This window comes from Harpia harpyja, chromosome 17 (assembly GCF_026419915.1).
Source record: "Harpia harpyja isolate bHarHar1 chromosome 17, bHarHar1 primary haplotype, whole genome shotgun sequence".
Lineage (NCBI taxonomy): Eukaryota > Metazoa > Chordata > Aves > Accipitriformes > Accipitridae > Harpia > Harpia harpyja.
The window spans coordinates 27,056,279-27,074,608 of record NC_068956.1 but is presented as its reverse complement, the minus strand read 5'-3'; the positions used below and the strand labels follow the sequence as shown (position 1 = coordinate 27,074,608).

The 18,330-nt window shown below is 41.0% G+C and overlaps 1 protein-coding gene across 4 annotated transcripts in view; it reads right to left on the bottom strand.

The window, feature by feature from the left end:
• PDS5B (PDS5 cohesin associated factor B) overlaps window positions 1-18,330 on the bottom strand; it is a 124,295-nt gene that overhangs the window by 51,442 nt on the left and 54,523 nt on the right. For all 4 annotated transcript variants that reach the window (XM_052812212.1, XM_052812213.1, XM_052812214.1 and 1 more), the window contains 4 exons: window positions 16,188-16,333; window positions 15,098-15,249; window positions 13,255-13,368; window positions 4,394-4,475 (listed from right to left, as the gene is read on the bottom strand). In XM_052812212.1, coding sequence (XP_052668172.1) covers window positions 4,394-4,475; window positions 13,255-13,368; window positions 15,098-15,249; window positions 16,188-16,333 — 494 coding nt within the window. The remainder of the gene's footprint in view (window positions 1-4,393; window positions 4,476-13,254; window positions 13,369-15,097; window positions 15,250-16,187; window positions 16,334-18,330) is intronic.

Below are 18,330 nucleotides of genomic sequence, written 5' to 3'. Positions count from 1 at the left end.
CAGTGGGCCATTTCATCAGGTTCATATCAGGAAAGAGTACTAAGCGGTAGTGTTGCAAGACACTAACATTTTCATATTATAAAAACTTCAAGACAGAGGTCAAATTCTTGTTCAGGTACATCTAATTTCTTTGCATTTTATTAATGAAATCTGTGTATAGATCTCAACTAAGGTTCAAACAAGCCATATCAGCTTTGGAGATAACAAAATTACAATTTATTACAACAACCTTGGCTAACACGTGGAAGTGTCAATTTCCAGAAGGAGTACCCTTCAACTTTTCAGAGTAAATTTCTGTTCTGCAGTTGACTAGGTACTATGAAAGAAAATAGGATTTTGAGTTCTAACATATTTGCACAGTTTTTTTGTCATAAAGAAAAAAAAAAAAAAGGAAATTAATTAGCAAACTTGTGGAAAATCTGGCAACGTTTGAGAATAGTGGCAACCGCAGAAGGATCAAGAAAAATATAGCATGAGATTAAGACAAGCAATGTTTTTAGTGAATGTCCTCTCTATCTTGTAACATGGACACTTGGCACATAATTCTAGCCATTAAGTATTTCTGCAGAACTTTCCGTCACTTTTTAGTGTCAGAAGAATGCAGTGCTTTTGGGGGCTTTTGGCTGTCACAGCTGAACAGGTATGTTCAGACAAGAAATGAAAAACAAAAAACCAAACCAGAAATCAAATCTGGTTTACAGGATTTAAATAATGATCATAGAATCATAGAATCATTTAGGTTGGAAAAGACCTTCAAGATCATCGAGTCCAACCATCATCCATGCCCACTAAACCATGTTCTGGAGTACCCCCTCTACGCGCTTTCTGAATACCTCCAGGGATGGTGACTCAACCACTTCCCTGGGCAGCCTATTCCAATGTCTGACAACCCTCTCAGTAAAGAAATTTTTCCTAATATCTAACCTAAATCTCCCTTGCCACAACTTGAGGCCATACAGATGTCAACAGATACAGAATCTCCATATTCACACCTCTTGCAACTCAGAAGAAAAATACCAAAACTGTACTGTGGGGTTTCTTTGGTTCTGACTGGTTTGGTCTTCTAATACTGGCTAAGTGTTCAAGTACTGGCTAAAGCTCCCATTAAAACAGACCTTAAGTTGAGCAAACTACTAATCATTCAGCTAAACAAGAAATAACCTGAGTCAGAAGTATTAACTTCTAGTAGTATAACTCCACTGAATAATGACAGATTGAAGAAGATCAAGAAACATTTCTTTTTAGAAGATCTACTGTGGCACTTCATGTACATTATTTTGCATTCATGATATGGAAGTATCTGCAGCTCATGAAGCTTATACTCCAATACAGACAAACCAGCATTCACCCATTTTTCTGCATGTAAACAGGCAAGTTTATGTATTTTATTTAACTGTATACCATTGCTGTAGGAGAAAACAAGAGGAGCTGTGATTTATGCTTTTGCTCTTCAGAAAAGTAACTCATCTTAAAGGCAAGTTCAATGTATGTTCTGTCTCAGACTCTTAACACATTTTCAGTCTCCTCAATAGTGCTTACACTGGGGAGAGCCTCAAGAGGAAAAAGGAGAATGCCTGAAGGGTTTTCACTAAATGGCAAAAAAGTTTTCTAAGATGACAAAAACAGTGGACTGGGAAGTTCAAAGATTTATAATCACAGAATAATGTAGGTTGGAAGCGACAACTGTAGGTCACCTGGTTGAACCACCTACTCAAAAAGCAGGGCCAACTTAGACCAGGTTTTGCTCCAGGCCTCATCTAGTTGCATTTTAAATATTTACAAGGATGAAGATTTCACAACCTCTCTGGGCTACCTGTTCCCATATTTGATCACCCTTACTGCATTTTTTTTTTCCTTACTACCTAATCAAAGTTTCCCTGTGGCAACTGCTGTACACTGCTTCTTGTCCTATCCCTCTTCATCTCCAGGAGCTCTCACAATGCCTACACTTGCCACAGGGACAATATCTACAGGAGAACAAACCAACAATTAAGCTATAATGATTAAGTGGAGAAATTAGACTGAAGTGAAAAAGCATATGTGGTAACACCAAGTCATATTCTAAAACATTACTAGCTCACTTCAGTTTTGTTTCCTGAAAGAAAACAAAGTTTCTACAGCTCTGAATGGCTAATGGATATTTGTCTCAAGATTATTACTGCCTTGGACTGTATGCCCCTTCAGTTTATGATTATGAAAATACACTCATCTTAAACACAATGATTTAATTATATTAATTAATTACCAATTTGGGGGGGAAAACCCCAAACAAACCACACAAGGAGCATCACAGAAAAAAAAGTTTTGGTAAAAATAGCTAAGCATCTGCACTGGGCATAACAGGCAGGGTTTGGGGTAGCAAAGGGCTGTTGGGGTGACCTGTGCAGGAGGAGGTCAGGGACTGCCCTGTGCCGGCCAAAGTCGCTTCCAGCCAGCTCTGCAACTGACAGACCAACCCACCACCCACCCAGACTTCAACCAGTCAAAGGAGCCAGTGGTGCTTCTGAGAAAACATATTTAAGAGAGGAGACGCTAGAGAAAGTATGACTCTAAAGCGACTGTGGCTGGTGGAGGAACCCACGCCAGAACAGCAGGTAAGAAATGAGGAGCAGCAAAAGGAAATGAACCACTGTGCCCTTAACCCCATCTCCTGTGCTGCCATTGCCTTGCCGAAGGGACCAAGCATAGCGCACGTTGAGGGGCCCGGAGACCACGAAGCAGGGAAGAGAGGCGTCCGAAGGGGAGCCGAAGGCTGTTTCTCTAAGTTTTTATTTGTTTGCTTTTATTTCTCAATACCAGAATAAATAATTAGAAGTCTATGTTAATTGACAATAAACCAAATTAAGTAAAATCCCCTGACTCAAAACCATTTTGTTGCCTGTGACAGCATCTCAGACTATCACAAGAATGCTAAATTCTCCTATGTAGTCCTGTTACTCAAAAGAACATTGAAGTGTAGAGGATTAGCACTTAATAGCAAAAGATAGGATGAAAGCCACGTGGACAAATGCAAACATGTCAACAGCATACACTGTTTTGAATGCAATGCTTAGGCTGGCATTTGTCAAAACCTACACATTTAATTCCATATCATATTTGATATTTTACAATTGAAAAAGAACTTTCGTTGTATCTCCCCGAAAACAAAAGGAAAAGTTGAAATTTCACTTTCAACTGAAGTGCAGAAAATATCAAGAAACTCACTCAAGTTTTAAATGCGTATTTAAACTACACCAAAGAATATAAAACAGTACATGAAAAATATTTCAATACAGCGACCGAAACACAATGAAGTACTGTTGTACTAGTAATTACTGCACTTCAAACATTCTATAATGTTGTACTAAATTCTAAATGCACTACGTAAAAATTACAAATTTCACTGCAGTCAGGACTGAAACAATAAGAGATGCATTTTAATTGGATAAGTCTTTCTCTCTCTGCAAGACAGTAGCATTTCATAGCAGATATTAGATAATCCAACCACACAGTTACCCACTCTTCCTGGTTCAGGTAATTCCAGCAAATGGATAATTCAGTCATAGAATTTCATTAAGTTTACTGTGGTATGAGTATATACACATATAGAAAATAAAAATCACACACACCCCCTTGTATAAGTGTGAGCATGGCAAAAATTTCTACTATATATTATTTCTATAAAAGAAGCACCAGGTTAGACTTTTGGAATTAAAGTCAAAATTATAAAGTCATATTTACATTATAAAGTCAAATTATAACCAGAATTTAATCTTCTGACTTTTTCCCCCTCAAACATGAGTATGCACATACATATAACTAAAACAAATCTAAATTTTACTTTATGAGAATATCCTAAATGCTCAATAAATGTTTATTTTTTCCTTCTGAGCAAATTCATAAACAAAGAATTCAACTGTAGTCTGGTACCTCCAATACAACATTTAAGAAGTTTCCAAGAGAGAAGAGAAACAAGTAACCTTTTGGGATAAAAATATTCTGATTTCTTCAGTGTTACTGATCATAGACATAAGATAAGAAGTTAGGGTATATAGGTACTTTTTCTTAATTACTCAATTTGGCAGTCAAGAATAATATGCTGTTTTTTCCCCTCTTTCAAGAGCCAGAACAATCCTGGCAAGATGTAACTCAAACACTGTGAGCAAATATTTTAGTATCAAATGACTGGCAAAAACTTTTAAAAATTTCTGTAACACACCTTCCTCTTCAATTTTATTAACAAAATGTCTACACATTTCCTACTACAAGAGTAGTCTAATAGAATATCAGTTAACTTTCACAATATTTTCTGTCATTAAAAATAAGCTTGAGATAGTAAAATAAATGGAATTAAAAAATAGCATATTAAGTAAAACTGCATATTCACTGTAAGATAAAGATAAATTGAACTCACTTTGGGTTGTTTTATTAGGTCAACTAAATCCTTTACTTGATGTCGTAGCAGATTTTGACATTTCCACATTTCATTCAATGCTCTAAAAAAAAAAAGTTAAGATTTGTCAAAATTGTCTATTCAATAAATCACAGAATCATTTAGGTTGGAAAAGACTTTTAAGATCATCGAGTCCAACTGTAAACTAGCACTGCCAAGTCTACCACTAAACCATGTCCCTAAGCACCACATCTCCACCTCTTTTAAATACCTCCAGGGACGGTGACTCAACCACTTCCCTGGGCAGCCTGTTCCAATGCTTGACAGCCCTTTTGGTGAAGAAATTTTTCCTAATATCCAATCTAAACCTCCCCTGGCGCAACCTGAGGCTGTTTCCTCTCATCCTATCGCTTGTTACTTGGGAGAAGAAACCAGCACCCACCTTGCTACACCCTCCTTTCAGGTAGTTGTAGAGAGCGATCAGGTCTCCCCTCAGCCTCCTTTTCTCCAGGCTAAACCACCCCAGTTCCCTCAGCCGCTCCTCATAAGACTTGTATAGTAAATAAATAAAATAAATAAATAAATAATAAAAAATTAACACAGCTGTCCAATAAGAGCCTTTAAGTTCAACTTCAGACTCAGAAATGTGCTTATCACCTGAACTTTCATTGCTGTATGAGCAAAGGCTAAATGTTTCCTAATGGCATGATATGGAAAATTTAATTGCTCATATTAGACTGGAACGAAGTGAGATTATGCAACAAGTTTCATTTGAGATTCTTAACTACACTGCCTTTAAAAGAAGTAGGAAGTAACTGATGTCTGGCCCATAAAGAACTCATTTGTACAAGCCTGAAATCACTCTTCTAAAAACATTCCAAGAAGCAGGCTAAAGCAGATGTTTAAGATTTTTATCATCAAAACAATGTTTTTCTTGCACAGAGAAAGCAGCTACTAGATGAATAAATTGTGAAAAGTGGACATGATTAGACTTGTAAGAGACACATTAGAGATATTCAACAAAATTGAAAATTAGCACACTTTCTAGGAAAAATAAGCCATATAAATAAAAAAAGTCACAGCTTCATTTAAAAAACTTCCAGAATCCACAAGTAAAGTCAGTTCTATATAACTAACTGAACATACTATGTCTTTAAAATGAATACTGCTGCATATGAAACTGTAGAATTCAGAAGTTACTTGTTGCCTGAAATAACAAGTACTGAAAAGAATCCATTCTGTATTTTTGTTTAGCCTATACTAAGAATTACTAGAACAGTAACTTTTTATTTTTAATATACTATTCTTAATTTTAGTTTGTTACAGTTGTAATATCTTTAGGCAAGTAATACAAGAAATGCAGAGGATTCAAACATCAGTTTCTGTAGTGTTTGAAGGCTTTGGTGTTTTTAAGCTATTCTTTCATATACAAAGCCTTTTCTAGTCTCCCTCACGAGAAAAAAACCACTGTATTTGATTTTCAAGTGACTGAGTACTACTAAATGAAAAACAAAGTAAAACTAACTAAATTCAATCAAACTGTGAACATTACGGCAGCAAAACTGTTATTAGTCAAATTCATGCGCATGTACCCATTTTAAGCTGGAGAAGGCACGTAGCAAAAGTAAAACGCATTTTGAAGGAGGAAAGACAAACAAGTAATTCCTTCTGTCCTGGGTTCAGCTGGGATAGAGTTAATTTTTACAGGAACCTGGGAGGTGTGGGGGGCATAGCCGGGGCAGCTGACCTGAACTAGCCAAGGAGCTATTCCATACCATGTGACATCATGCTCAGTATATAAATGGGGAGCGGGCCGGGGGGAGCTCCCTCAACTTTCGACTTTCGGTGGGGGAAGTGGCGGAGCGTCGGGTTCCGGGTGGCGAGCAGTTGCACTGTGCATCACTCTTTTTGTATATTCTTTCATTAGTACCGTTGTTGTTGTTGTAACCTTTTTTTGTGTTGTCCCAGTAAACTGCCCTTATCTCAACCCTCGAGGTTCCAGGTTTTTCTTCTTTTCTCTCCTCCATCTCCTCCCTATCCCACCGGAGGCAGGTGGGAGGAGTGAGCGAGCAGCTGCGTGGTCCTTTGTTACCGGCTGGAACCACGACAGTCCTTTTTGGTGCCCAACATGGGGCACGAAGGGTTGAGATAACGACAGATCTGGCCAGAGCGTGTTGAAACAAATTTGTCATACACATTTCTTATATTAGATAAATAGATGTTAGTCACAATGTTGATTCATTTGTTTACATGGTGGCGTTTTGTAAGTTCTTATATGTTCTATGTATTGCCTGTAGTTACGTTTCTCACCTCTGGGAGAGTGATTGGGATTATCATTTTGCTGTACTGGGCAATGTCGACTTGTGGAATGATTACATCACTGGTCATGAGGTTAAGCTGGTATCTGTATGAGGCAGTGATATCATTTCCATACTTCGGGCACCTTCTATCGGATTTTATTGGTAATTACACCCAATCCATGGGGAAGTTAGGGGGGGATACTTCCCCCCATCTGTTTGCCTCCCTTCTCTCCTTCCGACTAATTACAACAGCTTTTGAGAATTTTGAATATCCTTGGGATGCACAAGCCAGTGTGCTCTTAGTGCTATGCCTCCTGAATATGTTTCAGGTCTTGTTTAGGGCTACAAAAAGGCTCTTTAAGAGTACCACCCAGAGATCTGCCCCAAAGCTGGATATTCATGGGTGGCACGGCATGTGGGAGGATTATGGGCAGGTATCTAGAGAACTTCTCACCTCCAGCGGCTTGGAAGTTCACTCCCGAACAACTACAGAACCCTCATGAAGTGGTAGAATATTTGAAAGAAAAATGCTGTGGCTATTCCAAAGATGTACAACTCACTGCACTGTGCTGGGCCCTGGCCAGTATCTACCAAACACTGCTTGATATTACACAGCACCCTCAGGGGGAAAAGGGGGAAAAGATGGAAAACAGGGCAACAGGCACCGTGGCTACCCCAACGCCGACAACAGGCACCGTGGCTACCCCAACGCCGACAACAGGCACCGTGGCTACCCCAACGCCGACAACAGGCACCGTGGCTACCCCAACGCCGACAACAGGCACCGTGGCTACCCCAACGCCGACAACAGGCACCGTGGCTACCCCAACGCCGACAACAGGCACCGTGGCTACCCCAACGCCGACAACAGGCACCGTGGCTACCCCAACCCTGGTGACAGATACTGCAGCTAAACCAGAGAACCAACCTGTGTCAGTATCAGTCGCCCCTGTACAGAAAAAGAAACACACAAAGAAATCAGTTCGCTTAGTGAGAGATGAAGATGAACCAGGGTCATCATGAGAACAGGAGGAAGAGGCAGAACCTGAAATAATTACCCGATCTCTATCCCTGAGTGAGTTGCGTGACATGCGAAAAGATTTTTAGCTGCCACCCAGGTGAGCACATTGTTACCTGGCTGCTCCGATGCTGGGATAATGGGGCTAGTAGTGTGGAATTAGAGGGTAAGGAAGCCAAGCAGTTGGGATCTCTGTCTAGGGAAGGGGGCATCAACAAGGCGATTGGGAGAAAAACACAAGTCCTCAGCCTCTGGAGGCGACTTCTGTTAGGTGTAAAGGAAAGATACCCCTTCAAGGATGAAGTTACATGTCACCAAGGCAAGTGGACCACCATGGAGAGAGGTACCCAGTACCTGCGGGAATTAGCCGTGCTGGAGGTGATTTATAATGATCCAGAAAATGCGCAGTCACCCACAGATCCAGATGAAGTCCAACGCACACAACCCATGGGGCGGAAGTTTCTACGAAGTGCACCACCAACCTATGCCAACTCATTGGCAGTAATGTCCTGGAAAGAAGGCTATGGACAAACGGTGGATGAATTGGCTGTCCAGCTCTGGCAATACGAAGGAACTCTCTCTTCCTCCCTACGGGCCTGTGTCTTGGCTGTAGAGGAATTGTCCTGAGAGTTCCAGCAATTCAAAGTGGAGATGTCCTCCTCCCCACCTGTACAGGCCCGCATCGCAGCTACTGGGAGTCAGCATTCCTCTGCCCAAGAGAGAGGAGAGAGAAAGTACACACGACGGGCTAACCTGTGGTTTTACCTGCGTGACCATGGAGAGGACATGAGGAAGTGGGATGGAAAACCTACCTTGGTCCTGGATGCACGGGTACGGGAGTTGCGAGAAAAAGCAACCAGAAAAGAGGATTCTTCTTGGAAAACTGCTGCTCCAGTTTCTCGTGAGCAGTCCCCCAGAGGCAGTAGATGGGCTGATCCCATTTCTGATCCTCTTGAAGGGACTTCTGATTCACATGTGCGAAAAGTGAGTAACGGATACTCTAACCAGGATTAGAGGGGCCCTGCCTCCAGCCAGGTGGAGGAGAGGGACAACCGAGTCTACTGGACAGTGTGGATTCGATGGCCTGGCACGTCAGACCCACAGGAATATAAGGCTCTAGTAGACACTGGTGCACAATACACCCTAATGCCATCAAGTTATAAAGGGGCAGAACCCATCTGTATCTCTGGTGTGACAGGGGGATCCCAAGAGCTAACCGTATTGGAAGCTGAAATGAGTCTAACCGGGAATGAGTGGCATAAACACCCCACTGCAACTGGCCCAGAGGCCCCGTGCATCCTTGGTATAGATTATCTCAGGAGGGGGTATTTCAAGGACCCAAAAGGGTACCGGTGGGCCTTTGGTATAGCTGCACTGGAGACGGAGGAGATTGAACAGCTGTCTACCCTGCCTGGTCTCTCTCAAGACCCTTCGGTTGTGGGATTGCTGAAGGTTGAAGAACAACAGGTGCCAATTGCTACCACGACGGTGCACCGGCGGCAATATCGCACCAACCGAGACTCCCTGATCCCCATCCATAAGCTGATTTGCCAACTGGAGAGCCAAGGAGTGATCAGCAAGACTCACTCACCCTTTAATAGTCCCATATGGCCCGTGCGGAAATCTAATGGGGAATGGAGACTAACAGTAGATTATCGTGGGCTGAATGAAGTCACGCCACCGCTGAGCGCTGCTGTGCCAGATATGTCAGAGCTTCAATATGAACTGGAATCAAAGGCAGCTAAGTGGTATGCCACAATTGACATTGCCAATGCATTTTTCTCCATTCCTTTGGCAGCGGAGTGCAGGCCACAGTTTGCTTTCACTTGGAGGGGCGTCCAGTACACCTGGAATCGACTGCCCCAGGGGTGGAAACACAGCCCCACTATTTGCCATGGACTGATCCAGGCTGCACTGGAAAAAGGTGAAGCTCCAGAGCACCTGCAATACATTGATGACATAATTGTATGGGGCAACACAGCAGAAGAAGTTTTTGAGAAAGGGAAGAAAATAATCCAAATCCTTTTGAAGGCTGGTTTTGCCATAAAAGAAAGTAAGGTCAAGGGACCTGCACAGGAGATCCAGTTCTTGGGAGTAAAATGGCAAGACGGGCGTCGTCACATCCCTATGGATGTGATCAACAAAATAGCAGCTATGTCCCCACCGACTAATAAAAAGGAAACACGGGCTTTCTTAGGTGTTGTGGGCTTTTGGAGAATGCACATTCCAAATTACAGTCCAATTGTAAGTCCTCTCTACCAAGTTACCTGGAAGAAGAACGATTTTAAATGGGGGCCTGAGCAACGATAAGCCTTTGAACAAATTAAGCAGGAGATTGTTCATGCAGTAGCTCTTGGGCCAGTCCGGGCAGGACAAGATGTTAAAAGTGTGCTCTATACTGCAGCTAGGGAGAATGGCCCTACCTGGAGCCTCTGGCAGAAAGCACCTGGGGAGACCCAAGGCCGACCCCTGGGGTTTTGGAGTCGGGGATATAGAGGATCCGAGGCTCACTATACTCCAACAGAAAAAGAGATATTGGCAGCATATGAAGGAGTTCGAGCTGCCTCAGAAGTGGTTGGTACTGAAACACAGCTCCTCTTAGCACCCCGACTGCCAGTGCTGGGCTGGATGTTCAAAGGGAAAGTCTCCTCTACACATCACGCAACTGATGCCACGTGGAGTAAGTGGATTGCACTGATCACACAACGGGCTTGCATAACCCCAGTCGCCCAGGAATTGTGGAAGTGATCACGGACTGGCCAGAAGGCAGAGATTTTGGAATGTCGCCAGAGGAGGAGGTGACATGGGCTGAAGAGGCCCCGCTGTATAAGAAACTGCCAGAAAATGAGAGGCAATATGCCCTGTTCACTGATGGGTCCTGTCGCATTGTGGGAAAACATCGGAGGTGGAAGGCTGCTGTATGGAGTCCTACACGACTAGTCGCAGAAACTGCTGAAGGAGAAGGTGAATTGAGTCAGTTTGCAGAGGTGAAAGCCATCCAGCTAGCGTTAGACATTGCTGAAAGAGAGAAGTGGCCAGTGCTCTATCTCTATACTGACTCATGGATGGTGGCAAATGCCCTATGGGGGTGGCTACAGCAATGGAAGAAGAGCAACTGGCAGCGCAGAGGTAAACCCATCTGGGCGGCCGCACTGTGGCAAGATATTACTGTTCGGATAGAGAAGCTAGTGGTAAAAGTACGTCACGTAGATGCTCATGTACCTAAGAGTCGGGCCACTGAAGAACATCAAAACAACCAGCAGGCAGATCAGGCCGCCAAGATTGAAGTGTCTCAGGTGGACCTGGACTGGCAACGTAGGGGTGAGCTATTTATGGCTCAGTGGGCCCATGATACCTCGGGCCATCAGGGAAGAGATGCAACATATAGATGGGCTCGTGATCGAGGGGTGGACTTGACCATGGACACTATCGCACAGGTTATCCATGAATGTGAAACATGTGCTGCAATTAACCAAGCCAAGCGGCTAAAACCCCTGTCGCATGGAGGGCGATGGCTGAAATATAAACAGTGGGAGGCCTGGCAGATTGACTATATCACACTCCCACGAACCCGCCAAGGCAAGTGCCATGTGCTTACAATGATGGAAGCAACCACTGGACGGCTGGAAACATACCCTGTGTCCCACGCCACCGCCCAGAACACTATCCTGGGCCTTGAAGAGAAAGTTTTATGGTGACATGGCACCCCAGAAAGAATCGAGTCAGACAACGGGACTCACTTCCGAAACAACCTCATAGACACCTGGGCCAAAGAACATGGCATTGAGTGGGTATATCACATCCCTTATCACACACCAGCCTCCGGAAAAATCGAACGATACAATGGACTGCTGAAAACTACATTGAGAGCAATGGGGAGGGTGGAACTTTCAAACATTGGGATACACATTTAACAAAAGCCACCTGGTTAGTTAATACTAGAGGATCTGCCAATCGGGCTGGCCCCGCCCAACCAAGACTTCCACATACTGTAGAAGGGGATAAAGTCCCTGTAGTGTGCGTGAGGAGTATGTTAGGAAAGACAGTCTGGGTTAGGTCCCCCCTCAAGCAGAGACAAACCCGTCCAAGGGGTTGTTTTTGCTCAGGGACCTGGGTACACCTGGTGGGTGATGCAGAAGGATGGGAAAGTTCGATGTGTACCTCAGGGAGATTTGATTTTGGGAGAGAATAGCCAGTGAATTAGGCTGTATGATATTTAACTGCTAAATAACCTGCCAATGTATGTCATTGTATCTATAGTGTCCATATGCCATATCAAGGGTATTACTGTAAGAATTACCCAAATGACTGAAGGATGGACTTTGAAACCGAGCCAAGTGCAACAGTGATAGAACTTGAACTGGCGCCCAGCAATTTCCTCAAGATCAACCTCTTCGACCTGCAGGCCAAGGGTGTGGGTTGCACCAAATGTACCGGCCACAAGTTCCAGAGGTAGCATACAACAACCTAACACCTCACACCATCTCTCTTATCCTGAAGAACTGTTACAACAGATGGAGCCCCAAAGTCATGGACTAAATAAAATTGATGGACACATTGGAGGGATAGCCCATCAACTAAGGGAATACTATTTGGGGGGGGGGGTGGGGGGGGGTCCATATATATATATATATATAAAAGACAAGGAAAGTGGTAGTGGTTGATTGGAAAATGTAAGATCTGGGCATGATGTAGATGGTATAGAATAAGGGGTGGATAATGTCCTGGGTTCAGCTGGGATAGAGTTAATTTTTACAGGAACCTGGGAGGTGGGGGGGACATAGCCGGGGCAGCTGACCTGAACTAGCCAAGGAGCTATTCCATACCATGTGACATCATGCTCAGTATATAAATGGGGAGCGGGCCGGGGGGAGCTCCCTCAACTTTCGACTTTCGGTGGGGGAAGTGGCGGAGCGTCGGGTTCCGGGTGGCGAGCAGTTGCACTGTGCATCACTCTTTTTGTGTATTCTTTCATTAGTACCGTTGTTGTTGTTGTAACCTTTTTTTGTGTTGTCCCAGTAAACTGCCCTTATCTCAACCCTCGAGGTTCCAGGTTTTTCTTCTTTTCTCTCCTCCATCTCCTCCCTATCCCACCGGAGGCAGGTGGGAGGAGCGAGCAAGCAGCTGCGTGGTCCTTTGTTACCGGCTGGGCTGAAACCACGACACCTTCCCACTCTTAAATCATCCTGGCTGCTAAAACGTGTAGTATATTAATTGAAAAGCTGTCAGATAAGATCTAGAGCTAGTCAACGCTAGTATCTATGCTATCTCTTTTCAGACCTAAAAGGACTGACATGCACTCAAGCTTCTTTCCAGATCTTTGACACTACCTTTTTTAGCTGTTTATGATTAAAAGGTACCACACCTTGTTAGAAAACAATCTATTAGGGTATTTTTTTCCCCCAAAATCCCACTTGAATTATAGATACTATTGCTACATTCTGTTTTCTGATAGTTTGTAAACTTCTTTTGCCCACCAGCTTAGGCTACTCATAACAATTTAGAACCAATTTACAATATTTGTATTAAAAAGTATTTTGCTAGCATTAAAAAATAGCACATACTTCACAGCATTTGAATCCAGTGTTGCATAAAGGTAATACAAACATTTCATTCGTTCGTTTGTTTCCAAGTTGTGAGGGACCATGTACTGAGCAAAGATGCGTTCAACAAGTAATCTGAAAGACAGGATTAAGAAACTTAAACTGTAATGGAAGAAAGTGGTCTTCAGTTGCTAAAACATTCATTCAAAAATTCTCAGACCTATCTAGAGATCAGTTGTTGCATATAAGGACGGGGTTATTAAAAAGCCTAAAGGTCAAGTTACTTAACTTCCAATATAACTCGGCATAAACTATACAAAAATACATCACTACAGAAGACATAATGTTAATGTTATCAGTAGGACATTTAAGAGATGACATTATCAAAATTAGATGTATTAATCTAGACAGGAACCAAAGGATTTTAGAGGAGGATGTGTCTTAATTATCAGCCCAAACAGATGTTATCAGTGAATTTCATTACAGGTCAGTATTGGGGTAAATTCATGAACTGACCCAAATTAATTGGCCTAAAATAAAAAAAAGTAGTATCATCTTGATTATATCACACATTATCATGAAGCCCAGAAGGAGGATTCAGATACTAGTCAGAAGGAGCTGACTTCCCTCCACCCCTCCCTGGCCGCTTCCCCAAGGGCTGAGTTTATCCCATTTCTTTTGCTTCCACAATAAAAATGCAGATACATTCACAAGGGAATTATTAAAAGCTTCTGCTATAACATGGAAGCTCCTTATTTGGAAACAGGAGGCAAGGAAGGTATGGGTCTGCCAGTTACCTAGGAAAGACTGAAAAGAAAAAACAAAAGGAAAACGAAGCCCATGTTGCAATCTTAAATACCAAGAAGGCCCAAGACTTCTGCAAATTCAGGTCAACATTAATAGAATAGGATAAATAGGTAAAAAAAACCCCAATCATGTACGTTTAGGCTAGAAAAGAGAAGAAAATCCTTATGCACAATTGGAGCAAGTGATCAAAACCCAAACCCAGTTAGTTTAAAAAGATCCTGAAGTTTAAGAAAAATGTGAGTGGGCAAGACTGGATCTGAAGATCCAGACAGTTCTGTCCACTTCCATGGTACCATGAAATAATTGCTTATTTTGAAGATGACTTTTTGAAGCTGTGAGTTTTTGAAAAGACTTGTATGGGTTTGCAATGCCATTTGTATCTGATCATGCTGTGAAGGCCAAAGGCTCGTTTCCAAAGACATCAAGATGGCCTTGATTAGTCAAGGTGGACTAGTTCCCAAACTAGTTCCCTATGTCCACCACTTATTTTTCAATACGAACAACCATATACAAGGCTATAGCTGGTACGACAGAGGCACTGCTTTCACCACAAATCCAGGACAAGGCTCTAATTCATGGCTATTACAGTACAGAAAAACTAACCTTTTGCAGAGTGAGATGTCTTAACTGTTGTCCCTACTTGTACTAGACTTATCTTTAAAGCGTACAGGAACAACACGCGAATCTACAGCAAGATCGTTAAAGCAATTTTACTTACTGAATTTTAACATAAAAATTAGCAAGCTACTGAAATATAAAAATCTCCTTTACTGAAGCAGTGGTGAAGTACAGCTAAAAATTTTCAAGTATTCCAACCTATCTGACCCTTTAGGATCACTTTTGGCCTTAAAAAAAAAAAAAAAAAAAAGAAAAGAAAAGAAAACAACAGAGGAAAACATTTGGCTGCAGCTGCATAAGATTACACACTGGATCAAAACATACAGGATTATCACATCTTCTCCTTCTTGTCAGCAATTAAGCACAAAGGAAATACAAATCTGCATAATAAGTTACCACGCTTATCCACAGAACCACCTAGTTTTCACGACTGACTTACCTGTCATCAATACTGTTTTGATAATATATATGCAGAAGTTTATCTTTGATCCATGATATCTGTTTTGCAGCTTCTTTTCCTGCTTCTGATTGTAATGAATACTTCTTGTATATCTGTGCAAGTCCCATCATAGCTTCCTTCCTCACTCTCCACTTGAGAAAAAGAAATAGTACCCAGTTTAGTAGTTCAAAACTCAAAACTGAAAAGACTGCAGAATTTCCTGACAGGTATTTCCTATTCTACACCAAAATAAAATCATTCAATTTACAAAAATGTTAAATAGAGTTCTAAGTGCAACACTTTCCATTAGGACACATACTGCATCATATCTGTTATGCTAAACCTTTCAACATCGGTAACTACTATGCAAGTATGCCTCTTGAATTTAGAATCGTTACAAATTTAAGCCAACACCTTTTCTCACCATCTATACTGAATATGTGCGATTGTATTATTATGTGTGCAACAGGGGAAAGCATGTCACCAAATGAAAAAAATCAAGTGATAATGTTAATTTTAAAAGTTTGCCATCAACAGCCTTGTTTACCATGCTTTAACATAAGCAGCAAACCTCAAATTTTATCAAATAATGAAACATAGTGAAACTAATTTTCAAGACTATGCAAATTCGAAAGCTACCACACTGATTTGCAGTCTTCCAATGATCTAATTAAAAGCAGGTAAACTAGCTACCTCTGATGGTAGAATGTTTCTCATCAGTAATCTACAATACATTTTGAAACCTGCTTGCAAAATTTCTTAAGAAAATGTTAGAATGTTTTACAAGGGTCCAATTTTACTAAAAAATTTTACTAAAACTAGCCAACTGGAACAACATTGTGCTTCAGCCTATTTTTTTTTTATCATACTACCTTAAATAAAAATACAACATATTAAAAATGTGGCGTTCCAGTCAAAGGCAAAAGATGCCTCATTAAATAGATCGCTAAAATATTTTTTGCATTATATTGCTTTTCATTCATCATTTTAAAATTAGTTCAGCATTTTTGAGAAGCACTGCTCTTTAAAAAGCTAAATTAGAGTTTGGAAACATAACGTACAGCCATTATTAATACTAATTATGTCTTACCCGCTTGTCCAGTGTTCGTTCTCTGACAAAATTAAGCAGGTGATCATTGACAAGCAAAAGATCTTTTTTAGCAGCAGTAACTATGGATACTATAACATCATGCCTTATGGCCTCTTCAGGATCATGTGACCTTACTTTAAGATATTCTGGAAAAAAATAGAATAAGTATTTCATTGTAGGTATACAACTTCAGCTACTTTTCTTTCTCTAGACAGTACTCAACTGACAAACAGAAAACATGGCTTTCTACTGTTCTGAGCATCAACAATAAGAAACTAACAGTTTTCTCTAAGATTAACTGGAATGTCAGTAAAACTTTATATTTGCTTGGAATATCAAATATTTATATTTCTGGCATTATGGAAATTAAGAGTTATGGGGTTACTTTTTTTTTTTATTATTTCTTATAATAGTTAGCTTATGTCTACATTAGCAACTACTATAGCCAAACAGAATTGGATCTGTAGAACAGAACAGACAGTGCTGAGAACTTGATAACCACGCTATATACATTTTAAAGTCTTACTTCAGGCTAGAGGCTACTCTCTTCCTGCAGAGTCCATCCCCTTTGGCTGCTGGAGCACATTAGTTGCACTCCTGATCACAACTTCTGTATTATCCACAAGGAATCTAGTTCACATGCTCCAAGAACACTCCACAGTGTGAGCCATGTAAGCATTGTAAGCAGGGACAAATCAAGAGACATACTTCAAAAGCATGCTCTTTGACCAAGCTATAATGCTTATTTAGACACATTCTAGTTCATTAATCTTAAAACAATTTTTCTGAATTATTTTGGCCCATTGCTACTTATTTGGTAGCATCAATAATCTTATCAACATTTTAAGATTTCTGCTTGGAAGTGTCATACATGTTAACTACCTATTATTTTCGAAAGCTGATAAAATGGCAAAGTTCATTTATCTTTCTAGAAGTATGTATTTTAGGTTAATTTAAAAGCACAAACGGGTAGGAAAATGCACACAAAAGTTATTAAGATCACTGTACAGAGCATACATCAGTGAAACATTGAGAACATTAAGAAACATTGAAAATTCAAAGTTTACTCCAGATGAAATAACCAGAGTTACTGTTCTCTTATTACTGTTCAATGACCAGTGAAAATTTTCAAGTCTCATCTGAAATACTGGCCATTAACATTTCTGGTAATCAGCACAAGTGTTGAACAAGCACATCAAGAAATAAAGCTTTGCACTTATGGAGGTTATAAAATTTGAAATCCAAATAAGAGTTTTTAAAAAAAAAACAAAACAATTTTGTTCCACAAGAACACGTAATAAACTAAAACAAAGGAAGAACAAATGCCATTGCACAAAACAATTCTGGTCCCAAACACCAGTGAGTCAGAGAAATTTTTCAACAATTTGACTTCGATAAGCACTGTGGGGAGAGAGAGGAGGGGCAAGCAAAATTACATTTCCCAGAGGATACCATTAGAGGGGGCACAAAGTCTTTCTGCAATGTAAAAAAGAAAAAAGAAATCCTTGAAAATACAATTCTGATAATCAAAGAGGAAATATCTTTACCACTCCATTAAAGAAATTTCCAGAAACTTTTTTTTTTTAAGCTGGCTTAACAATACCAATAACTACAGGATGACTCCAGCCTGCCTGCATTTGCGTCTAACTTGACAAACGCTCAGCAAGCAGGAGAGCAATCCCATGCACTTAACAGCCCTTTAAATTCCCTCCTTAGAGCAAACAGACAAAAATGTTACCTCTGAAAAACTACAAGAAGTAGGAGTTTATTGATCAGGGGGAGATACCGTCGCCATATACACTTTGAGGGGGAAAAAACCAAGCCAACCAATTCTCTTTAATTACACTTTTTTCATTAAGACACTGGGAACAACAAATACTAAACACTTCTATTTATGCCAGTTGCCTTCTTCCTATAGAGGTCTTGAATTACAGGCTGTGTTTGATCTGAAGGAGCAAGAACCAATGGCTGTGGTCACAGTTATGAGGACTGTTTTCATGTTTTAGACAGTGGCTGCATAATATTTATACATTTCAGCTTTGTGGAACTGAAGTCTCCACTCTGCACCCCAATTAATAAATGCCATGACCATTAGGTTAGCCAGGCTGTCTCTGCCTGATCCCATGGTGCTTAATTTCAACAG